This window comes from Musca vetustissima, unplaced genomic scaffold (genome assembly GCF_032173495.1).
Source record: "Musca vetustissima isolate MV318-11 ecotype Yass unplaced genomic scaffold, APGP_CSIRO_Mvet_v1 utg900, whole genome shotgun sequence".
Taxonomy (NCBI): Eukaryota; Metazoa; Arthropoda; class Insecta; order Diptera; family Muscidae; genus Musca; species Musca vetustissima.
The window spans coordinates 231,489-256,959 of NW_026885828.1; the positions used below are offsets into that span (position 1 = coordinate 231,489).

Genomic DNA, 25,471 nt, shown 5'->3' on the forward strand with positions numbered 1-25,471 from the left:
AACAACTACAACATCAACCACTAGAAGCCCGCTGCTTGGAACGAAAAAATCACCAAAATATCATCGCCAATATAAGTCGAAGAAAAATAAACTGCTTAAGTATTCGTTGACATCAACCACGACTACAACTTCACAGTCTCCAACTACATCGACTACAGATACGCCAACCGTAGAAACTAGCACAAATATTAAGAAAACGACATCAACATTATCGGCGACAGAATCCACAAGGAGGACACATCGGTCAAATTCCCAATCAAGGGGTCAAAAGACGCCATCCAGAAATTCGAAAAGAGCTCAAGAAACCACAACTGAAATGACACGCGAACCTTCTGTTAACCGATCAAGAGGAAAAAATAAACATAGAAGACGCAATCAAACAATGGAGCATGTTAAAAGTACTGTTGCCTCAAGACCATCATCGACCGTAAATTTACAAACATCTACCACTTCCCGATCACGATTTCATAACAATGAGTCTCGGGTTAAGCCTAGTAAAGTTCCAACCACAAACACCCTTCCCAAAGAAAATGTTGATGACAACAGTTTGTCACCCACTAAAGATGGGGGTGTACCTCCTCTACCAATCGAAATATATTTCAAGAAAAGTCAACTTGCTAAAATATAAGAATACGCCAACATTTTCACATGCGGAAAGACAAAACAAAACTATGTTTTAAAACGACGTTTTATACTATAGATGTAATAGAAAATAACATATTTTTAAAATGTATCTACCAAATCTTGTGATACATAAGCAAATAACTAACATTGTAATGAGTATGTACGACAGGTATTTGTACAAAAAAATGTTCGATGACGAAAACCTTGTTATTTGATGCCTTATGTTTATACTTAATTAAATGTCTTTAAAAAATGTTAAAATCAATTTTATTAATAAAGTGAGCTCCTAAACTGTAGTCGATATATCGGCTAACCCTGAAGTCAACGGATGCAAGCAAAAAATGTTTACTATAAATTTTTTGAGGACGTTGATTTTAAATCCAAGGTCTTTTTATATTAAAGACACCGATAAAGCTAAAAATGTTATGGGAATACCCATTGTTCTTATTTTCTTAAGTATTGCAACACTGAATTATTCCAGCCAAATTCCTTTTTGACTTTCATTAAAATAACAATACCAAATATATGATAGATACATTTATATTTTATAAATATATTAAAAATATTAAAGTTTACAATATTAATTACAACAATTTGTACTCTAATCCCCTAGAACATCTTAGGTAGATCTAGGGACAGCCGTGTGTATTCGTACGCCATGCATTTCCTTTATTTCTTCTTTGAGAGTATTTGTAACAAGTTTATGTTGCTTTAAAGTGTTCAAACCAACGAACTCTTTTGCTTCGACGAACACCTCAAACATCGCACCACAACCGCCAGAAACATCCTTCACTTCTATAGTTGCCTTTGGAAAACGATTTTCTAGTGCTTGTTGTATTGCTTTCTCAGCATTTGTGCTGCTATACAGTCGCACATTTTGAATCTGCAAATAAACGTACACTCTTTAAAATATCACCTCGTGCATGATTTATAGAAACCGGGATATATAAACTTTAATATTTATTGAAATAAGTTTCGATTTTTCGCTTATGCTAAGTTTTGGTACTCATCTCACCCACAGGTAGGTCTCTTACGAATTTATATTACTTTTAGGGGGTAGTCCATATTTCCCGAGATATTGGACCCTGAAGGGCATGTTTTTCTAAGTATGGACTACTTTTATATTTCCCGAGATATTGGCCCCTGATGGACATGTTTTTCTAAATAATCGCCTATAGTACGTACCTCAGGCCAAGTTATGCTAAGTTTTGTACTCATTTCACCCACAGGTAGGTCTCACGAATATATATATATATATATATATATATATATTACTTTTAGGGGGTAGTCCATATTTCCCGAGATATTGGCCGCTGAAGGGCACGCACCTATAGTACGTACCTCAGGCGGCTATTTTGATTAGCATGTTAATTTCAAAGATAACCCGAGAAAAGCACCTTAACTTGCTCCCCATTTTTGGATAAAACTGACATTAGTTGAATAAAATGTAACAGTAAAAGTTAAGTTCATATTCGAATCCTTCCAATGGACTTGACTCACCTGTTTTAAACTCGGGAGGTTACTAAGCCGGAGACTACTGAGCTGCGAGAGAAATACATATGTTGATTAAAATATCAATTATAATTTGACGCTTAGAAACTCACAAATCTTTGGTAAATAGATGTCATCGCGTTCAAAAATTTACGTAAACACGCTCCTATTGATTTTGATTCTAGAGCTGTGTCGTTAGAGTTGTGCTTGTCTAAGGTAGCCGCAACAGCAATCGATTGAAACGCACAACTGTTGTAGAACATTGATATGTCAAAAGTATTTCGACAAACAAAACGAATTCATTTGTTACACACATTCATTTAGGAAATAATAATTGTACACCAAAAATGATCTTCAAAAAGTTGTATTCCTTTTAATTGTTTAAATTTTTTGTTTTAGATGAGGCGTTTTTGGCAGTTAATTGTACCAACAGCTGTGCTGATACGCCTACCATTTTAAATCGTCTAGTTTTTATCGCTCCGGAACGAACTAGTTCAAAGGAACTATTCAGCAAAAGGAACGATCGGTACTAGGATTTCTTAACGCTTTGTGGCCCGATTTTTTCCGTGCCCATACAAATATGTTCTGTACACATATTTAATATATCTATCCTTGACTAGTTAGTTGCCACTTGCCTTCTAAGATATCATTAATAAATTTTATTCAATGGAGTAATATAGTTTGCAATTTAATTGAAATCGTCCTTAATGGCTTCAAATTGAATTTTTTGGAATAAATAAAAAAATAAATGGAATGTAAATGTTGTTAAATGGAGTAGTATAGTTTGCAATTTAATTGAAATCGGCCTTAATGGCTTCAAATTGCATTTTTTGGAATAAATAAAAAAATTAATGGAATGTACTTTTTACGGGTTAACCTACCTTGTGGCATATATCCAATGGATTAGACAATTCAAACACATTGGGTTAACGAAATCCAATATATGGTATGTTCCTGTACTGCAGGAATCAACTAGCTTTTACTACGATTACGAATTTTCCTTTATGATATCAAAGAAATTTTAAAAAAATAGTATATTCTTGCTAAACATACCTCTGGAAAAAATTTCAGAAAAATCTGATCGTTTTTACTAAACTAGAGTTAAGCCGGAAAAGGTCAATATTGTAAATATGGTATAAGATTTGAACAACATTTGGAGTCACTAAATCCTTGCATTGGGGTGATGCAGTAGATTATTTCTAAAAAAATAGATCCCTTGACGCCGTTCTAATTGTTGTGTCGCCGTTCAGACTGAATTATTTCTGTACGATTACGATTCTGTGTAGGTCGATAGTAAAAATCGACTTTTAGACTTTTCGATTTTTCAATACAAAAATTCGATTAGTCCAAAGTCGATTTACTCATCCCTAATTCTGTGGTGTACGCTATTATATTTTTTACTTATAGTATATCGGAAATTTTTGCAAATTGTTGCTAAGAGTGAACAAAAAGTCGATTCCAACTCGGAGAATTATAATAAAAAAACCCAGAAAAATACAAGTTGAAATTATAAGGAAAAGTTTGGATCAATTTGTTCCGTATGTACCCAATGAAGAAGAATCAACAACCAATACATACACACACATCATACAGTATCTATCATACATAACACGTAGAAGATTTGTGTTTTGGTAAAGAAAAGGTTTTGGATACCCCTAAATGATGATATGTGTCTCAATGTTGGAGAAATTATAATTTCTGCAACATTGCGGGAGTGGTTCTTTTTCTTTATAATTGTCATGTTGTGTGTTGTGGTAATTCAGACAGTACCTTTTCTTATTTGCAGGAATGAAATGAACTTTTGTTAGTTATGAATCGCAGAGGCATTAACGCAAATACAAACTTAAATTCACAATCAGTCATGGATGATGCCAGTTGGAAAAACGTAAATGTGCCCGAAAATCCTTCAATGATGGGTGGCGGGGGAAATAATCCCTCATTAAATCCCGATGGTTCTAACCAGGGCGGTTTCGCGCAAGGAAATATGCCTTACGGTGGCTCAAATACACCGTATTCGCAAGGAGGACAAAATTCGCCTGCCGGTAATCAACCACTTGTATTTCCAAACGCTAACCCAACTGGTTCCAATACACCACAATATACATCATCCCCGGCACCTTCCGGTTCTTCAACGCCCGGACCCGTTTCGCAACAAAATATGTCGGGTCCATATCCACAACCATCTAATTCTGGAAATTTCAATGGTCCTGTAGGCGGCCCATTTGGTTCTCCTTCATCTGGAATGGGTCAGTTCAGCCGACCCGCTAGTTCCGGGACACCGTTCAATAGTCAGGGAGGACACTTTCCCGGACAGGCTGTATTTAATGTTGGCGGTCAGTTCAATTCAATGCCACCAGCCTCCGGATTTGGTCATGGTGGCGGCCACCCGATGATGGGAGGACCTCAAATGGACCGCATTGATCCGGGATATAGAAGACATAATTCCTACTTCAGTCACACCGAACATAGAGTCTTTGAAATGAATAAAAGATTGCAACAAAGAACTGAAGAGAGCGACAACTGTTGGTGGGATTCGTTCACAACAGAATTTTTTGAAGATGACGCCAAGCTAACGGTTTTATTTTGCCTGGAAGATGGACCCAAACGTTATACTATCGGCCGCACACTGATTCCCAGATTTTTCCGCAGCATTTACGAAGGAGGAGTATCCGATTTATACTTCCAATTGAAACACGCCAAGGAATCATTTCACAATACATCAATAACATTGGACTGTGATCAGTGCACCGTTATAACCCAACATGGTAAGCCGTTCTTCACCAAAGTCTGTGCAGATGCCCGTCTCATATTGGAATTTATGTATGACGATTACATGCGAATAAAATCATGGCACATGACAATCAAGGGCCACAGGGAACTTATACCTAGATCAGTAATTGGAACTTCTTTACCATCGGATCCAATGATTCTTGAACAAATTACTAAAAATATTACAAGGGCTGGAATCACTAACTCTACGTTAAATTACCTACGGCTTTGTGTCATTCTGGAGCCAATGCAGGAATTAATGTCACGACACAAAGCATATGCGCTAAGTCCACGCGATTGTTTAAAGACGACCCTTTTTCAGAAGTGGCAAAGAATGGTCGCACCCCCTGGGAAAAAAGACCCGCAGAGGCCGGCCAACAAAAGGCGCAAAAGAAAGGGGTCAAACTCGGGCGGGGGCGCAAACGCAAACACGCCACCAGTGAGTAATCAAAAGCGTTCTCCGTCCGGTCACAATTTCTCGCTGTCATCACAAGACGTCATGGTTGTAGGAGAACCCACATTAATGGGTGGTGAGTTTGGCGAAGAGGACGAACGTCTAATAACTCGGCTGGAAAATACACAGTATGACGGTTCAAACACAATGGACCATGAAAATCACACAGGTTTCGGACATTCAGATTCACCAATATCTGGTGCAAATCCTTGGAACATGGATCGGTCAGGTGCAATACCAGCTAGTCCCGGAAGTGGGTCGGTGCAGAACAATACCAATATGTCCGACATAGACAAAAAGAGCCCGATAGTCTCTCAATAAAGTTTGCAAATATTCATTTATTTTTCAAAACTAGAGGATAGTGTATATTAAACTAAGTTACAATTTTAATTTGACATACATACATAATTATTCATTAAATTTAAATTATATTGAAAAAAAGTATTTCTCATCAAGTGTCCCTGCCCCGCCCCCACATACCCTACCTAATGTATTTATGTAAGGCAGACCCCTCTCCACCATTACTTATTCGTATGAAATAAAAGACCAATGAAAAATAATAATCCATTAGTGTTGATATTCCAATTTTTTGCTTATATATTTTAAAGAAACTTGAGTAGAATTAAATATTGTCCTTTTTATTTACAATGTATGTAAAACACCTAATTCTTAACAACATCTCAGCAAAAACGTAACGGTGATGATTTTGATGCATATTATATATTTTAATGCACGACATCATCAATCCAGTTCAACGACGACAATTTGAAAAGAGAATTTGCCTTTTCCCATGTTATTTAAAACATATCAAATGTAATTCAAGAATTCCATTTTTAATTACCAAAATACAAATTGTAATTTATAAGATATCAGTTGTAATTCGAGAATTTCACATGTAATTCATAGAATACATTTTGAAATTCATAAACTTCAATTTGAAATTCCAAGGATTGCATTTGAAATTCATAAAATTCCATTTGAAATCAAAATAATTCCCTTTGAAATTCATAACATTTGATTTGAAATAAATAACATTTCATTTTAAATTCGAAAAATATTAATGGTAACACACAAGGAATATGTATGAATTTGAAATGAATTGTTACGTATTAGGCCCGTACCTAAATTCAGTGGGTTGTGTACCAAAAATTCTCACCTTTATAGGATTTGCTGAACGACGGTATTACCCAAATACGCAAGGGCCGTATTTACTTGTGTGTCAATTGAAAACCGTGAAAATGGATGAAAACAGCTTTTTAATTGTTCGAATCCCAATGTCTCATCTCAGTTCGTTTCTTTTTCTTAGTTTTGTGTTCTTTATTGTTTTGACATTTAATGTTACCATCACCTGGTTGAAAATTTTCAACTTTATATTTTTATACGCAATGCGTATTTGAGTAACATTCATTAAAATACATGTATTTAACTTTTGAGGTGAAATCGTACGCATACGCATACATTTAGGTACGACCCTTACAGCTGAATTATTTTGAATTAAAAGTGAAATGTTATAGATTTCAAATTTAATTCGTTGAATTTTAAACGAATTTCTTTGAATTTCAAATTAAACTATACAAATTTCAAATGGAAAGATAAAACTTACAAATGAAATTTCGTATGGAATTTTTTGAATTTCATATGAAAAGTTTAAAATTACACATGAAAAGTTGTAAATTACCAAATACATTCTCGAAATACAAGTGAAATGTTATGAACTGCAAATGGAATTCTCAATTTTAAAAGATTAATACGTACAGTGGTGGCCACCTAATTAGCACACACCTGAAGGGAAAGGTGTTTTGATTACTCCTCAAATCGTTTGGAATATTTTTAAATAATTTCCTACTCAAAACGTTCTGTTGTATTAAAATTGACAAACACTTTGTACTGTAAACCAAAAATTTGGAAAAGATACGAATGGGCCAAAAATGTCTATATTAACTGGAAATCCACAAATATTTATAATGAACAAAAAAATCGAAATAAAAGCTCAAAAGTTAGAAATGATTTATATGACACCTTTGACTTCGAGGAAGAAATGTAGCATATTTTTGCATTATGTGAGAAAATATCAATTTATAATGACATGAGAAATATCAAATTATTTGTTTGAGTATAACAAAATTGATTTTATCGAAAAAATCCATTGCACACAGCCAAGATTTTGTTTGTGGATAGCCGTCCTTCGGCCGCGGATTTAAAATTTTACCCTATGGACATATGACAAATCCGGCTACGCGACCGAATCTCCTTATAATTTGAATAGTAATAGGAACTCCAAAGACTACACGTGTTAAAAATTTCAAAACCATCCGTTAGGTGGCCCTTAGTTAGACTTAAGCCACATTTCCACCTATATTTTAATTGGTTTGCTTCCGTACTCAAAAAGATTATTACAGGTTCTGGAATAACAAATTTTAAATTGCAGCATGTTCTTGGTGGGTTCTTCTAATTAGGGTAACTTCGGGTAATGTGGACTATGCGTCTAATGTGGACCACCCCCCATATCTAAGAAAATGCTTGAAATATGTCAATGCCGCCTTGATAAATGTTTTCCTAATTAGTGAAAATATACATCAAACTTGGTTTTTAATAATTGCAATGTTGAAAATTTAGTAGTAGAAAATGTAGCTCTATTTGTAAAAGAGTGATTTGGACATTTTTAGCACAACAGTCGAACACTTTGTTTTTCTCGAATATAAAGAAGTTATGTGTTTTTCTTGTTTTCTTTGTTTTAGCTGTAATTAATTTTTATTCATTTTTGAAGCCGAAATTTATTTTTAAATAAAAATATTCAATATCGGGTAATGTGGACCACTATAAAAATTGGAACCTTTTCATGAGGACGAGTTCAAAACATGGGCGCATTTAATATGCAAGGAGGTATTCTATCCTCTGAAAACTCGATATGCGAAATTACAGGTGCTTCGGTTGGATAATGAAGCAAAGACCTTCAAAATACCGCAAATGGGGTGGTACCCTTAAATGGAGGCTATTCCAAAACACAAATTGATATTTATCACAACCAATCCACAAACTACCTTTAACTTACTGATCCTCGTTACCCACACATACTGGTCCACATTACCCTCCAAGTTATTTTTATTCGCAGTTTAGAGTTTTTTGAAATATAATCCAATAACATTTGTATTGACAAATATATATAATGTTTGACCTGAAATATCTTTAGTCAACAAAACTCCTATGTTGTGAAAACAATTTGTTTTTATTTATTTGTTACCGTTGTTACGCCCACAATATCAAATGAAATGAAAATATATATAAAATGAATTAAAATATATATACATTCTTGCTAATATTGAACAAAAACACATTCTGAAAAGTATAAATTTTGTGTTTTGAAGATCATTCAAGCTACTTTCACATTAGGAGGAATTTTAATTATTTGCACCCTCCTGTATATGCAGTCAGGAACATTTACCCATATGTACTTCAACAATTTGCATAGAACAAGACCCATCCCCTGATGCCAATTTTATGGGAGTATTTTATACATCTCTCCTAAACTTTTTTTCTTTTTCATTCGTGGTTTAGAGTACTTCTTTGATTCGTTCACTTGCTGGCATTCAAGAGAAATAATAGGAAAATAGTAATTATTTGAAGGCATTCATCGCATCAATCAATAACAGGAATAAAATATGGTAATTATTATCCCAGATCCAGCTCAAGTCATGATGTATGATCAGTTTTAAAATAATGCCAAGCTTTGCATGTCACCTTAAATATTACCCTTCAAGCCTAGGAAATAGTGAGGAGCAGTAACATTATTTTAAAATGCTCGTATTTATGCAGGCTTGAACGCTATGAACTCTAAAATTAAATGCGGCACATTTTATGTACGTTACACATGTACTCAATAATGCGTTTCAGAACAATTTCTCTTGCCTCCATAAACTATATAGCTAATATATATATAGATCAAAACTGCGTTTAGATCTGATTATTGTGCTTAAGATTGTTTCGAATAATCCATAGTTCAACATAACACATTTATTTTACTTGACAGCGAATGATGTGTAGCTTACAATCATACATACCCCAGTGACCGGCTACTTTGTCTAAAGCACTTTACTTGAAGGAATAATAAATCAATATAGTTTTAAATCAATGTTCTGATTTTATTTGTTTTTTCTTTCTTGACACACATCACCACTGTGAATATGAATTTCTTGTAGATGTTTGCAAATATTAAAACTATTAGCAAATATTCCAAATATTCGCATAAGTAGATGGTGCAGAAAAAACTCCGAGATGAAGCTTACAACTTCAACTTGGTACGTCTCCAGTGGCGCCTCTTGGCGTTGTATCTAAAAATCCAAAGCATTCGCATTACAAATTTGCTTCACTGACGTTATTTGATGTTTACGTACCTAATAGTATTTCCTGTGCGCAAACGAATCCATTGGGGCACGGAACGATTTTGCTTCAACTTCTTGGCAAGCTTTTGCTTGATTCTGAAAGTTTTATGGGCCGCCTAAAATATGAAATACGAAATTTACTTCTGTTAGTATTTGTTTTCACCATTATAAAATTATTTTGTTCTAAGATTCCAATTATTTTTCAAGATTAAAAAATTCAATCACACACCATCTTCTTTCGTAGTTAAGACAAAAAGAGAGAAAAAAGTGTACGTCAAATTAAAATAACTAATCGATAACAATATTCAACAATTTGTCAGAACAATATCGATAAAACCGAACAGAACATAATCGAAACGCAATAAAGCGATATTGGTTATTTGGACCTGGCAACACATCATTAAACATTAAAGCGGTGTACACAATGTCACTTTTGAATTACTCTATTGTCCAAAATTTGCTATTTTGATAGTGTGATATCTCATATTCGTCATTCATTAGGCAATCAAGAAAATATCATGGTTGTTGGAAAGTCAGTAATCGGTAAAAAAATATGCCACTCAAAACTGACGAAGGACTATAGTATAATGCGGTGTACACACTATCATTTTTGAATGGCACTCTTGCCCAAATTTTGCTTGTTTGATAGTGTGGCCTCACATGTTTGTCATTCATCAGGCAACCACAAAAATATTTATGGTTGTTGGACAGTCAGTAATCGATAAAAAAGTGGACAGTCAACAATGATAGTGTGTACACCGCTTAAGAGACAAACATTGAAAAATAATACAAAACTCATGACAAACATGATTAAAACGGCATATAAATTAGAACTTTTTACCGGTTAACCTACTTTATGAGGATTTATTTGACATATAAGCAAAGGAATTGACAATTGAAACCCACTGGGTTAACGAAATACGGTTAAATGTAAACGTACTGTAAGAAACATATTTTTTTCATTTTCCATAAACAAAAAATTCGTTCTGTCAACCTTGGAAATTTAAGTCTTATATTTTTCTACGCAATGCGTATTTGGGTAAAATTCATTGAAAAACCGCGATAATACAACAGTATATTTATTTAGGGGATTTGCGTATTTTTTTACATATTCTCCGAAAGAAATGCTATCACCAACCCTAATATTGAATATTGTCAATGCTTGAACATTTTCTTCTATAACAATAATTGGTCAGTTCCCGTACTGCAAGATTCTACTCGATTTTACTATTTTCTTCGATATTATAAAGGAAAATTTGTTATTGTAGTAAAAAGTAGTCGATTCTTGCAGTACGGGAACAGACCAATTGTTGGAGACTAGGAATACAAATAAGATCAATATATTTTATTTAAACACCTTGAAAAGCAGATAATGGTCATACTGTTTTTGTACATTAAGTTGTCCTCGGAATGATGTCGAGTTTACTCCGAAGGTTTTTAGGCCGCTATATCGCTATGAACGATTGGTCATTTTTATCGTTTCACTTTTTCATAAATTGGGGAGCAAGATCTATTAATAAGGTCACCAAGATAGCAATCGAAATCGGAAAACAGCTGTTTTTTCTCAAGTCTAATGTCAAAAATTTTTTACGTTTTCATAATGGAAGTCAATTCACAATAATGCATTTTGACAGCAAACTTGAGAGGTATCGATAATCAGCTGGTCTCCCTTGGTGACCTTATTTATAGGCCATGTTGGGGAGCATTTGAAATTTAATAACAATACCACTGTGATAGATGCTGACTTAGAGTCTAAACGCAACCATAGAGTCTAGAGTCAGCGACAGTCTTTTGCCGTGTGTTTCTTATAGGCAACGTGAAATCGCGACGGCTGACGTTCGCGTCTAGCGGCTTGACGCTAGAATTATTTAATAAACAATAATGTCAAGGAACTTGGATAAAATTATTGAAAAAATTATTTTTCTTCCATTTTATTATTAATTCCTTAAAAAAACGTCCACAATCCTTGAAAATATTTGTTTTTTTTTTTAACAGCACTGCCATATATTTTGATATAAATTCTCATTGAAATTTGGTAGCACTGTTGATTTTTACCTTAAATATGGCAACTCAAATGAGAGCAAGAGAGAAATTTTGAGTATGACGCTGAGCAAAAATGAATAAAATCTATTCTAGCGTCATGCCGCTAGACGCAAACGTCAGCCGTCGCGATTTCCCGTTGCCAATAAGAAACACACGGCAAACGACTGTCGCTGACTCTAGACTCTATGGTTGCGTTTAGACTCTTAAACAGCCGTCATTCATGTATACCGCCGTCGACATGTTTTTCATGGCTCCGAAGTTAAGTGTGTGTATCTGTGTTTTCAGGTGTCAACTAGGAAAAAGGATCTGACGACAAATTTGTTACATTCCCTCATACATTTATTGATTTTTGCATTGAAATTACGTTTCAAAAAAAAAAAAAAAAAAATGGGTAGCAAAATTGAAGAAGGGCAGGAATATATCAGGCAAGCCGAAAAAAGGTAACTATAAATATTATTCATCTTTTATTTTTGATAGACAAAGCTACATGTTTACGTCCACTCCGAGAAAAAATTTTGAGTATTGACCAGTGCTCCTTCGAATGTCTAAAAATTGTATTCTTCAGCGACCTTCAATATATGGACTCGCATCGAAGAATTGAAAATTTGTCATAACGAAATAATTTATCAATTTGCGTTTTTTTTTAACAAATATGGACATCGTTCAAAGCACGAACAAATCATTAACCACAAAGCAATACATAGTATTTGTAAAAATCGATATCTTCGTCTGTTTTCTTTTCTATCTCAGTGTTTACATCTAAATAAATAATCACCGTGGTTCGGAAATATAGTCTGAAAATAATATTTGGGAAATTTGTTTTTTACACATTTTTTAATAGACCCCCATATTAAAATCGTCAAATTTTGGAATAGAAATCAAATGTAAAACCCAACAATCATACTATATACACTATATATTAAAAGTAGTATTTTTTCGAGTATATCAGCATTTTTTCCCTTTTATTTTTACGTGAACATAAGGAAAGAGCAAAATTGATAAAATGTCGATTTAATAATTCAAGATTTTTGGCTATATATAACAAATGTATTTCAGTCTAAAAACAGGTCTTTTGAAATGGCGACCCGAATACGATACTGCGGCAGATTGTTACACAAAAGCTGCAACTGCCTTCCGAATTGCAAAATCGTACGATCAAAGCAAGGAGTGTTTCCTTAAAGCGGCTGACTGTCATAAAAACAATAGCTCTTGGTTCCATGCAGCCAAGTGCTACGAACAAGTAAGTGCAATCCAAATATTTCTACTTTTGGCAAACATACTAACCAATATACCTATTGCAGATTATTTTACTATGTAAGGAAACAAATAACTTGCTTAGTGTTGAAGAATATGCCGGCCGAGCTAGTCATCTGTATCAACAACACGGATCTCCAGAATCGGCTGCATCAGCTTTAGATAAGGCGTCGAAAGTTGTGGAACAAAAACATCCCGAGATCGCACTGCGTTTCTACCAACGAGCATTGGAAATTAGCATGGTTAGTGTTCCTATAATGTATCTAATTGATTTTCTCTACTGTGGTTTTGTTTGTTATAACAGATTGAAGACGCATCACGAACAGCAGCCGAATATGCTAGCAAAGTGTCACGCATATTGGTGAAATTGCAAATGTAAATAATGGTCGTGTTATTGTTAGTTTTCACATGTACATAATTCATTTTACAAATTCGCTTAGGTATGATCAAGCAGCTGACGCTTTGAGACGAGAAATTGGTCTCAACCAACAAACTGAATCTTATGGACAGATCGGCAGATTGGCCGTAGCACTGGTATTAGTTCAATTGGCTAGGGGCGATCAAGTAGCGGCCGAGAAGGCATTTAAGGAATGGGGCAATTGCTGTGACCCTCAAGAAGTACAAACCCTGGAAATGTTATTGCAAGCATATGACGATGAAGATCCAGACACAGCTAAGCAAGCATTAGCTTCTCCATTTATACGGCATATGGATGTCGAATATTCTAAGTTGGCATTAATTGTTCCCTTACCTCAAGGATTACCGAATGCTTCCAAACCTGCTGTTATCAAAAATGCTACAGCTTCCTATACGTCACCAAATATGGATGTAAGTATCGCACTCATATTTTGCGTTATCTTTGTCTAACAATATAAACATTACAGGCATCGAAAGGTGGAAGTAATGAAAGTGGAGCAGTGCCCGACAGTGCCGCAACGGCAAACGATGAAGATGACGAAGAAGGGGGACTTTGTTAATTTATCAATTTGTTAATTAAGGCTTAAATGTTATAATGCTAGTTATTACATAATATTGATGTATAATTAATAATGCTATTTAAATATTTCATTCCAAATATAGTCAAATACCGTTACAAATATATCTTATTGTTGTATATTGTCCACATAGTTTCTCATCATATTCTGTCAAAACGAAGTAACAAGTTGCAAAATTGATTTAAATGTGAAACCAGTAATCGACATCAACTACAGAAAACACTATCAGTCTTAGACACATTTTTGCTGTGTTTTCTGGAACTTAATTTTATAATGTTAGAGGACATTATAAAATTAAGTTCCGGAAGTTAAAAAAGTTATCGAAAAATATAATTTGAAATTTTTGAACAACATTCGACCATTTTAAGTGCTAAATAGCTATTCTTTGACCAAATCCAAGAATTGTTAATGTTCACATCATACTTGTGTCCTGTGGAGCAACTTGAATAGAAATAGATTCGGTCCATTTTATACAAAAAGTATAGGCGACACGTATAAAATATCGGACCATAATTGATAAAACTTACAATGATATGGTAATGTTTCATATCGTTTCTGCTAGGCGAGGCGAATATAACACTCATGGTACACTAATACAAGATAGTCTATAGAATGGTACCATAATTATACCATAAGCTATAGCAACTTACAAATAATGCTACGAAGCTATATAACACGAATCCCCTAAAATGCAATTGCCACATCGATGTGGCAACATGACGTAGTCGCATTGACATATGTTTTGTCAAGTAAGAAGAAGAAGAAGAAATATGTGTTTAGATAACAATGTCAGATAGGCCTTGTATTGTTCAATTGTTTTAAAACAATACCAAATCAAATTGTAAATATAGTTTTTGCAAATTACTTTACAATAGGGCACAATAATTAATCGTTTATACACCATCAATAAAATTTATAAAAATAATTCCATGTATCGTTTCCTAAAATCGGTTAGTATTGGCTTTTGCAACTTTTGAATACATTTATTACGTACGTATGTTTATCTGGCTAGGTGCTGTTCGGAATTCCAATTGGGGTAACGTTTTTGGACTGCGTGGGATATGTAGCCAGGGTTGATGGTACGTAAAAAATATACATGTTCAAAAATTTGTATAAAAAAATAAAAAAAAAACTTGTCGAATCTTTCAGGTATTTCTATGCAGCCTGCCTTAAATCCGGATTCTTCTCAGACTGATTATGTGTTCTTATCAAGATGGGCTGTACGTAGCAATAATATACAAAGGGGACATATTGTTTGCCTAATTTCGCCGAAAGACCCAAGCCAGAAGATTATAAAGCGCGTTGTCGGTTTGCAAGGCGATGTAGTGGCTACTTTAGGATATAAGCAGGAAATTGTACGAGTTCCAGAAGGTCATTGTTGGGTGGAGGGTGATCATACAGGACATTCTTTAGATTCCAATACATTCGGACCAATCGCACTAGGTTCGTGATATCTTAATGTATCAAAAAAGTTATATAATAACTATGCATATTTATAGGTTTAATGACAGCGAGAGCGGCATTCATTGTGTGGCCCCCTGAAAGGTGGCAAAGTTTGCCAAGTGAGTTGCCACGGAAAAGGACACCCATACAAATAGCAAAATCCACAAATTATCAATAAGCATGACTATTGAATAATGGTTCAAGTTAAAAAAAAAATCTATTTCTATATTATTTTATTTAGCCTATATTACTTATTGTACAATAAATATATATGTATATCAACATGATGCCAACGACTCAAATGACTGCAAGCCGTGTTCATTCAAAACATCGAGAGTAAATTTCAGAGCAACGCCCTCACGAACTATTTTATATAGGCCCGGCACAGACAAATCAACAACGGTTGATGCCGACCTTCTTTCTTCGGAGAGACTTATATGACCACAATCGAATATTCCTCCCAAAGAAGGCCACAAGCACTCGAACTCTTTAATATTTAAACTACTCTTTTCCGAAGATCGGTTGGCACTGGTCAACGCCAGTGGCTGTTCGTTATAGATTTTACAAAGGTCTTGAATGAATTTGAAATTCGGAATGCGTATTCCTATTTTACTTGTACTGGGGTTAAGAAAAGGATTACTCAAATGTTTTGAACGCTCAATGACTATGGTTATAGGTCCAGGCAATAACTTTTCCAATAAAGTATCACTTAAATGTTCCGCTCGTCCATATTTTTTTAGATCAGCTAAATTTCGTACGCAAATCGCCACCGGCTTGTGGAAATCACGTCCTTTGATTGTGTAAAGTTTTTTGATAGCAGTCTCGTTGTTGGCATCGCACGCTAGGCCATACACTGTATCTGTGGGCAGAGCAATAACACTTCCACTTTTGAGGTAATGCGCTGCAATACCTAAGGAATTGTCATCGTTTGCATTATGAATGGGAGGAATTTGATTCGATGACTGCATAGTGAATAGTGTTGGTTTAAATCTTCTTAATCGACAATCGCCAAGAGGCCGAATTCTCCTTCCTAATATTGACATTAATAAATACAAAGCAATTGTTGATTTCCAAGTCGAAATAAGAATGCTCCTAATCTCTCCAGTTGTGGCCACACAATTGATTGGCGCATTTATAAAATGTTGTCATAGGCTCATCAGCAGAACGAGTTTGCATTTGCATAAAGTAAGCTTTCTTGTGTGAACACGATGGACACTCTGCGTCAGTGGAATCTACGTTCTCCCATGCAGCAGCGCCTCCCATAACATGGTCTACTTCCTGGTAATTTGTCGGTCAAACGTTATCTTGATTAATTGTTTAATATTTACATTGATATTTACCTTTAAACGGGGATAGGTCTTTGTCGATGACTTCTTCTTGATATTAAATATATAGGGACATGTGTTGCACGAGAAACGATGACCAGTTGTGCCCTGTTCTACCATTAAGATATTACTGCATTGTGGACAAAATAACAACATTATTCATTACTTGGGAAATTTCAATAAAAGTTTGAAACGGCAATCACCCTTTGCTTGTTGCAATTTATTTGATTTTAGAACAAGTACTAACACGTTTTCCCATCAGCTGTGTTTTGGGGTGATGCCACATTTCATATTCCCACGAAAGGGAACTAACATTACTAGTCGGGTTTTAGCAATGATATTCAAGAAAGCATGTTTAAGTAAACAATTCGAATAAAAATTTGGTTTTGAATTATTTCTAAAAAATACAAATAATTTTAAATAATTAAGGGGGAAACACATACGGCGATTCAGGCCTGGCATGTTAAGTTGGCTTTGTATGAAATGTTAATTTATAAATTCATTTCGGTAATTTTAATTTTAAAAAAATATGTCAACTGTTTTTATTTAAAAATAAATAAAATTTACAAAATTATTATAAAATTGAAAAAATTGTTAATATATTTGTGATTATTTTGTAATTAGATATAAGTCCTGATTTAGATTAGGCAATTTACTTCGGGCAATTCTTATCGTTCTCTTTTGAACTTGTAATTCGGTTTCAAAAATATTTTTTGACATTTTGTGACAATGTCCTGGATTGGTATTTGAAATTAGCGACACTACAAAACGAATTGCCAGAAAATTTTACGGAAGGAGCAATTTTTTTTTAAATTTCTTTTCCCCTTGTCCATCTCTCCAGCAAACAAAGACTTGCCGCAAGTAAAATCGCCTAATCTACTTAAAATGATGTTTTATATTAATCTTATTTATTGGCCTTGAAGGCTTTAGTAGTATTAATGCGTTTAATAAATAAATTTCATTTTCATAAAAGGAATTTAATTAATTTAATATTGAGATACACACATTTATACCAACAACTTCTGCAGAAATTTCAAAATTGTGCTACTCAAAATGTTTTGTATCGTACACACTCATTTGTTAAAAACCAAGCATACCGACAAAGTGAATTCAACTGCGAAGCCAAGTGAACTAAAATAACTACATGGAAAATCGTTCCGATCACTTATTTTGCAGAGTCTTTCTCATGAACTTATTCGCTGCGGAACGACACAACTCTAGACCATAGTCGACTTGCGTATCCCTAACTTCTTTCTTTCGGTAGACTAGCACGGAAAGGCGTCGAGTAGCGTGACTTCATAAAAAAATTTGCAAATTCAAATTTATTCTCCCGGTTTTCTATTTATATGTAAGTTATCGAATATTTTTAGTAAAACATATCTATCACCATTGTATTTGTTTGGTTGTTTCGATATAAATTTGCATCTCAACTCGAGAAATGTTCAGAAACATTTGACTACACGTGTTTTTGCAAAAAATCGTTTCGTCAAGAAACGCATACATTTATTCTTAATTGGTGGAGACCTATTAATGATCGTAATTTGTGGCTCAGTTATTCTTGAAAATTATAATTTTTATGAAATGTGAGGCATTGCCTTCCATTGATGGGTGCACTAATTTACATTTTGCATTTTTTTTCTTTCTAAGCTGCATTATAAAATACGCAGTTTTGATTTTTTGCCCATACTATGTATAATTTGCTATGCATATACTCGTACTCACACACAAACATGACGAATGAGAATGTATATGTTTTGCGTTTCAGCGATAGAATTCATAAAGGAATACAGCAGCATGGACGCCAAAAAAGATAAAGATGTCGTTAAGGGCAAAGAGGATGCATTGATGAGTGACGATGACGCCCAAAAGGACAACGAGGATGCTGGATCATCTATGAGCGAAAACGATGAGGAGAAGGAGTTTTCCACAAATCAAATGGTGTAAGTAGAATCTGCCGGATTATCGGCTTGTAGAAGTGTACAAAGTTACCGGCTTAAAACCGGTTTTGAGAAAAGCATACCCAGCATTCATCATATTGCTCACGCACACAATCACACACACTCTTATTCTATACAAACTTACACATGCTTTATTTCTTTCAAGGCCTGCTTATATGAATGCTATTTTGCGCCGACAATTCCTTCAACAAATGGTAAAGAGTCTGCCACCCAAGATACAAGAGCGCATTACTGTGCTGAAAAATATCCAATTGGACCACCTTAAATTGGAGGCACAATTTTTCGATGAAGTGTACCAGTTGGAGAAGAAATACCAAGAGAAGTACCAAGTCTTGTTCGAAAAACGCCGCGCCATTGTTACTGGCGAAGTAGATCCACCAAAAGAGGATCCAAAATGGAAAGTGGAGCCGGAAGAAGAGAACAATGAAGATATGCCCGACTTCAGCAAATTGCTGAAGAAGGTCAAAGATGTACCCGCCGACACAAAGGGTATTCCCAAATTTTGGTTAACTGTTTTCCGCAACACCGAGATTTTGTCGGAAATGGTACAGGAACACGATGAACCTGTATTGGAAAAACTGACAGACATAACCATTAAGTACGATGACGAACATTCGTACACCTTGGAGTTCCACTTCGACAAGAATGAGTATTTCACAAACGAAGTGTTGACCAAACAATATTTCCTAAAGTCAGCCCTAGACGAAGATTATCCATTCGGGTTTGAGGGGCCAGAAATCTATAAATGTAAGGGTTGTACCATTAACTGGGAGAAGAAAATGAATTTGACCGTGAGAACCATTAGAAAGAAGCAGAAGCATAAGCAACGTGCTGATGTTAGAACCATTGTTAAATTGGTGCCCAATGACTCATTCTTCAATTTCTTTAACCCACCGGAAGTAGCCGATGACAAAGAAGAAATTGACGATGAAACACAAGGCGTAAGTAGGCACAAATTAATTATGCTGGCACAAGCGTAATTTTATACCAAGACGGGAAAAGACTAACGTCAAATTTATTTTAGATTTTAGCAACTGATTTCGAGATCGGTCACTTCTTGCGTGCAAGAATCATTCCTAAAGCCGTTTTGTATTTTACCGGAGATGTTATCGACGATGAAGACGAAGATGACGACTCCTTCGATGGCGAAGAAGAAGAGGAAGAGTCTGATGATGAAAAGGAGAAGCCCCGTGCCGGTGGTGGTGGCCACAAAAAGAAGCCCACACCAAATGAATGTCAAAATCAATGAATTTAAATAATCTTGCAGCTCCTCATGAACACCACACCACTACATCCATTCAGATATTAATGTAGAAATGAAATAAAATTTCATTTTTTTCTAATACTGTAGTTTTCTAAAAACAGTGATCAAACCACTTGGCAAACAGCATTATAAAAGAACGACATTTTTAAATTATGAATTTATTACATATTTCAAAAATAAACAAAGATAGTACTGGGAAGAGTCCATCCAATGTATTAAAAAATCTGATAATCTAATTTATTGTTGGCTGTTGGTATTTTCCTAATGCTTTCTCCTATAAAATAATAGTGGGAATACAGGAAAGGGAAATTACTGAACACATTTTTTTTTAAAGTTGGTGGAAATTATGATAGAATCACATGTGGGTATGGAAGGAGGGGTATTAGTATTAGTAGCAAAACAATTTTTCCGAACAGAACGAGTTGTGAAAATTGCTGTGGTAGTAAATGCAATAGCAAACTGAAGTGACAGGGGATAAATATAGTATACAATTGTTAAAAACTCACTGGAAATGCATTCAAGCTGGAAAACTACTGCCCAAACATACGAGAGTATTCTGTTATAAATCACACCATACATTAATTCGTAGAGTCCTTGAATATCTTTTAACAACTTTATATATGAATGATGGGACTTTCACAGAACATACATACATTCAATTGAGATACCCATATTTCAATAAAACACTTCACCCCAGTGAAACACATCTTATTAAATGATTTCGACTAAAAAATTCTTTTAGATATTGTTGCTTATGATATCTTATTGATTAAAATTATTATAGAAATTCTTAATATGAGAGTCGATTAAATTGTGTCCTTTTATATTGCTACTCTTCCATTTTATTTGTGCTCCTGCGTTTGTAATCTATCCAGATTGGAACAGCGCTGTATCGCTGCTGGCGACAAATACTTCATATGACCTTGATACAAGATATCCGATATTATCTTTTCGGCATAAAGTGCTTGGGTCGCATCCATAGTTCGCAATTTGTATGCCACGATTTCGCCAAAACTTGTGTGGTGGTCGACAGAATTCTTTTGGAAGCTTTTGCATGCCAATGACAGAAGATTCTCCAAATCAAAGGTAACGTCATTTTTCGCTGTTTTAATGGGGGTAGTATCCGTTGTTTCATTGCTGTGCTGCGACGAAAATGATGAAGATCGCTTCCGCGACTTACTTGTGTCTTTTTGCTGCTGCTGTTGTTTCTGTGGAGACGATGTCGTGGGAGTGTTGTTGGTCGTGGTGGCAGTTGCATTGGTAACAGTTGATGTATCAATTACAAAAACTTGCTCCTTTCTGACTGGTGTAATCGTGGTTATTTCTTCAATATCAGTTTTGTCGGATATCACGGAAATATTTTGTGCCGTTTCTTCAATATTTGCATCTTCGTCCCCGTCGTTGCCATTATTGTCTTTGCTGATTTCCTTGCATATATCAGAAAATATATTACTAGGCACCTGCAGCGGGTCCTCGACATCAACACTTGCACTGGCACCACTATTAGATGTCGATGTTTTATCAGTATCTGCTACTTCCACAGAACTGATAGACTCTGCTTCTACATTTATACGTGTCGATTTGTTTTTACCATTATTTCCACTGCTATGGATAGTGGGGGTGACTTCGCCAATGTTGTCTTGTTTGGTTCGCTTGTCTATGGTGGTTTCCTCGTCTTTGAGAAACATTAACGACTCGAAATACTTTCTCTTCGGACAGTATGGCTCCTCCTTTTCGCCTTTGCTTTTGAGTTCATTGTATTTCTTTAGCTGGTGTCGAAAGGCGCATCGAAGATTATTAATTTTTTGCTTGGTCCGTTCTACATTGTAGTGTTCGCCATGTTTTGCGGCAACGTCAATTAACTTCATATAGGCCTCTTGGCGCTTGCTTCGGTTTTTGTAATTAACTGAATCGGCCTTCCAGAGGCATGGATTATTCCGATATTCTTGTATAAAATCATCTATGAAGTCCATGATTCTTTTTATGTTATATTATTTCTCGTTATTTCAATTAGTTTATAGTTTTTTATTGTTTTTGGTATAGGAATATAAAGAATCGACATTAATCTATCGACACTACCGAAAAAATCGAAAATCGATTAATGGCATCGTCGAGTTTTTAAAGCTTCTGAATATTGAAACGTTGCTCATGCCCGCAGTCACTTGGCAATTAATCCCGTTACGTTACGTGCATTACAGGAACATGCCATTTATTATTCCAGAGGTATGGATCATGTAATATGGAAATTGTCGTTTATTAACGTGACAATATACGTTTTAAATCAAAGAGTGATATTTAGCTAATAAATTTTGTCAGAAAAAAACTCCTTTCGTGTCTTGTTTCACTGTTTAACATCTTCAGCTTTGTTTATAATTAAACCATTACCTTAAAAACGAACAACGCTTACAGGAATTAAAAAATATTAAGCGACGAAGCTTATTACCGGTTTTTAAGTGAAGATCAGCCTGAAGCATTGCAATACATCCAAAAAAGTCCAAGTTTAGTGCGGTTTAAGGACTGGTGGCATCACTTATTCAAAAATGCCGCTAATCCAAAATTGGACCCTGCGGATGGATCATTATGAAATAATTTTCAAACACTAATCTATATGAACCGTTATGCATTATTCGAATTTTATGTCGCTTTGAAAACTTTCCTTATAGTACGTATACATTTAACCGGATTTCGTTAACCCAGTGGGTTTCAATTGTCATTTCCTTTGCATATATGTCAAATAAATCCTCATAAAGTTCTAATGTATATGTCGTTTTAGCTCTTAATCGCCCTTCAGAAGTAGCTGTAAGTGTAGCATAGTTGGTCTGTTTACGTACTACAATTTTTTTACAACTATAACAAATTTTTCCTTTATGATATTGAATAAAACAGTAAATATTTGGTCTGTTCCCGTACTGCAAGAATCTACTATTTTTTACTACGATAACCATTTTTTCCTTTATGTTGCAGTACGGGAACAAACCAATTAGTAGACTTTTACAGTATGGGAACAGGCCAAAATCAATAATATAATATAATGAAAAATAAATAAATAGCAAAGTTGGGCAGAACAATCCTTCCAAACTGATGCTGTTAGCATTACTTGTGTTCCCGTACAATTTTACTAACAATTGATATGTTTTATTTTTATTTTTTTATTTTATTTATTCCATAAATGCAATTTGAAGCCATTAAGGCCGATTTCCATTAAATTGCAAACTATACTACTCCATTTAACAAGATTTCTTAATGATATCTTAGAAGGTATTATTCTAAAAATAATAATATATTTGAATGTTTGGCAAGCGCCTAACTACTCATGTTTATCAATTTTAAAAGATTTCCCATTTCTGAGTACGTTCTAATATAAAAAGTATGTAACCGTCCGTGCCCAATAATTGGTAAACTTAAACCCCACTGCCGTGGAAACGATCTCATCGGCACATTTGTCGACTAATATGTTTTCTGTGTGTTATTATAATTCGTTCAATTCGTTTATTGCTGCGGAAAATAATTAGGTGAAAAAAGTAAAAGATATTGGTGTAGATTCTTACAGGACCTGGAACGCAACTATTATTTCTGAATACTTCTTGCATATCGATGAATCGCCGAACACAGATAATCGATGAGGCATTTATCGATGACCGAATTGACATTTGCAATTTATAAAATTACCACTTGCTACAGTGGCAACACCATCACTGTATTTTTGCAGAATATTAATCTACAAACCAAATCAGAAATCAGATATTAAGTCAAAATGTCGTTTTATGTAAATACGGGGAGACTATTAGCAAGAGTAATTATGAGTATTTACCAATAAATGACACGATTATTAACATATCACGTTGTGCCTTGTTTCAGCAAATTCTGCATTCACGCCGGCATAATGTTCTCATGGTAAATCAATACAGGACGAAAACCTCGACTCCAATCAACACCATCATAATGTTCGTTCCGCAACAGGAGGTATGTATTTGGTATCATTTCATTTCGAACAATCGGTACTAGAACTAGAACACATAGATATTCTAAGTCCCCGTTTCGGACGAAATAGGATGTGTTAGAAAAACGCCTTGTATACAAAGCCTTTATTAGATAACTTGCTGGTAATACAATTGAATTATTTTAGGCATGGATTGTGGAACGTATGGGCCGGTTTCATCGTATTCTGGAGCCGGGTCTTAATGTCCTACTGCCAATTGTAGACAAAATAAAGTACGTGCAAAGTTTGAAGGAAATTGCCATTGATGTTCCAAAACAAAGTGCCATCACTTCGGACAATGTCACTCTCAGCATAGACGGTGTGTTGTACTTACGGATTATTGACCCGTATCGCGGTAAGTTAAAAGTTGAAATATTGCTATTTTTTTCAACACTCATCGTATATATTTACAGCTTCGTATGGCGTTGAAGATCCGGAGTTTGCCATTACTCAGTTGGCTCAAACAACAATGCGTTCAGAATTGGGCAAAATGTCTCTAGATAAAGTCTTTCGGGAGAGAGAATCGCTTAATGTAAGCATTGTCGATTCGATAAACAAAGCTAGTGAAGCTTGGGGCATTGCGTGCTTGCGTTATGAAATTCGTGATATTCGAGTAAGTAGAGCTGTCATTATTTAAAAAAATTGGCATACAATTTCTTTCTCCTGCACAGCTTCCTTCGAGAGTACACGAAGCTATGCAAATGCAAGTTGAAGCAGAGCGTAGAAAGCGTGCTGCTATTTTAGAATCTGAAGGTAGGCGAGAAGCTGAGATAAACATCGCTGAAGGTAAACGTCAATCGAGGATATTGGCTTCAGGTATATACATGACAAAAAGCCATTAAAATTTAACATCACACCATTAACAATTGTTTTTGTTTGAGTGTAGAAGCCGACCGACAGGAACAAATTAATAAAGCTAGTGGTGAAGCAGCGGCTATGCTGGCTGTAGCCGATGCAAGGGCACGTGGTCTTTTGACGCTTTCGAAAGCACTGAATGATATGGTATTTCAAAGTTTAATACTGGTGTATCAATGTATTTACTTTTTACTTTGTTTTCTTATAGAACGGAAAGAATGCTGCTTCCCTAACTTTAGCTGAACAATACATTTCCGCCTTCAAGCATTTAGCCAAAACCAATAATACTTTAATACTTCCTGCGAACACCGGTGATATTTCTTCGTTTGTTGCCCAAGCTCTAAGCGTTTACAAAAATGTATCTACACACAACTTGGACTCGCAGGTTCCCAACAACAACAACGAGTTCGGACTGAATACAAATGTAGTAAACGAAGATGATGACCTTTCTGACCCGAAAGAACGAAAGAAACTACAAGCTACAAACGTATCAAAAATAGATATTGAATAATAAGTAATAAGAAAGAACAATAAAGCTGTTATATAAATTGTATATAATACCATTGTTTATGCTGGATGCTCTACATTACAACACATAACACTTGTTATAATCTCATGATAGATTTCTCTTAGACAAA

At 34.9% G+C, this 25,471-nt stretch overlaps 8 protein-coding genes and 1 long non-coding RNA gene across 9 annotated transcripts; 5 read left to right on the forward strand and 4 right to left on the reverse strand.

Annotated features, from left to right (window-relative positions):
• The first annotated feature begins 3,871 nt into the window (after positions 1 to 3,871).
• LOC133333120 (LIM domain-binding protein 2) lies at positions 3,872 to 5,660 on the forward strand. The gene has a single exon (XM_061541462.1). It carries the CDS (start codon positions 3,926 to 3,928, stop codon positions 5,657 to 5,659), a length of 1,734 nt encoding a protein of 577 aa, XP_061397446.1. The 5' UTR covers positions 3,872 to 3,925; the 3' UTR covers position 5,660.
• A 3,943-nt stretch (positions 5,661 to 9,603) lies between these two features.
• On the reverse strand, positions 9,604 to 9,891 carry LOC133333116 (uncharacterized). Its single transcript, XR_009754439.1, has 2 exons — positions 9,730 to 9,891; positions 9,604 to 9,666 (listed from the first exon to the last, which is right to left on the reverse strand). It is a non-coding gene; the product is annotated as an uncharacterized LOC133333116 (long non-coding RNA).
• Positions 9,892 to 12,147: 2,256 nt separating this feature from the next.
• Positions 12,148 to 13,991, forward strand: LOC133333072 (gamma-soluble NSF attachment protein). Its single transcript, XM_061541404.1, has 6 exons — positions 12,148 to 12,200; positions 12,817 to 13,000; positions 13,062 to 13,256; positions 13,319 to 13,389; positions 13,455 to 13,851; positions 13,899 to 13,991. The coding sequence occupies exons 1-6, from the start codon at positions 12,148 to 12,150 to the stop codon at positions 13,989 to 13,991; spliced, it is 993 nt and encodes a 330-aa protein (XP_061397388.1).
• A 947-nt stretch (positions 13,992 to 14,938) lies between these two features.
• On the forward strand, positions 14,939 to 25,309 carry LOC133333073 (mitochondrial inner membrane protease subunit 2). The gene is made up of 5 exons (XM_061541405.1): positions 14,939 to 14,959; positions 15,022 to 15,088; positions 15,159 to 15,452; positions 15,509 to 15,636; positions 25,298 to 25,309. Exons 1-4 carry the CDS (start codon positions 14,939 to 14,941, stop codon positions 15,628 to 15,630), a joined length of 504 nt encoding a protein of 167 aa, XP_061397389.1. The 3' UTR covers positions 15,631 to 15,636; positions 25,298 to 25,309.
• Positions 15,708 to 16,420, reverse strand: LOC133333074 (threonylcarbamoyl-AMP synthase). The gene has a single exon (XM_061541406.1). The coding sequence runs from the start codon at positions 16,418 to 16,420 to the stop codon at positions 15,731 to 15,733; it is 690 nt and encodes a 229-aa protein (XP_061397390.1). The 3' UTR covers positions 15,708 to 15,730.
• On the reverse strand, positions 16,545 to 16,947 carry LOC133333125 (DNA-directed RNA polymerase III subunit RPC10). Its single transcript, XM_061541468.1, has 2 exons — positions 16,793 to 16,947; positions 16,545 to 16,730 (listed from the first exon to the last, which is right to left on the reverse strand). Exons 1-2 carry the CDS (start codon positions 16,931 to 16,933, stop codon positions 16,545 to 16,547), a joined length of 327 nt encoding a protein of 108 aa, XP_061397452.1. The 5' UTR covers positions 16,934 to 16,947.
• On the forward strand, positions 18,599 to 19,984 carry LOC133333075 (nucleosome assembly protein 1-like 1). Its single transcript, XM_061541407.1, has 3 exons — positions 18,599 to 18,717; positions 18,881 to 19,676; positions 19,760 to 19,984. Exons 1-3 carry the CDS (start codon positions 18,623 to 18,625, stop codon positions 19,982 to 19,984), a joined length of 1,116 nt encoding a protein of 371 aa, XP_061397391.1. The 5' UTR covers positions 18,599 to 18,622.
• LOC133333076 (uncharacterized) lies at positions 20,842 to 21,975 on the reverse strand. The gene has a single exon (XM_061541408.1). It carries the CDS (start codon positions 21,970 to 21,972, stop codon positions 20,842 to 20,844), a length of 1,131 nt encoding a protein of 376 aa, XP_061397392.1. The 5' UTR covers positions 21,973 to 21,975.
• Positions 23,679 to 25,351, forward strand: LOC133333124 (stomatin-like protein 2, mitochondrial). Its single transcript, XM_061541467.1, has 7 exons — positions 23,679 to 23,792; positions 23,858 to 23,962; positions 24,126 to 24,333; positions 24,392 to 24,591; positions 24,650 to 24,794; positions 24,865 to 24,980; positions 25,042 to 25,351. Exons 1-7 carry the CDS (start codon positions 23,754 to 23,756, stop codon positions 25,342 to 25,344), a joined length of 1,116 nt encoding a protein of 371 aa, XP_061397451.1. The 5' UTR covers positions 23,679 to 23,753; the 3' UTR covers positions 25,345 to 25,351.
• Positions 25,352 to 25,471: the final 120 nt, after the last annotated feature.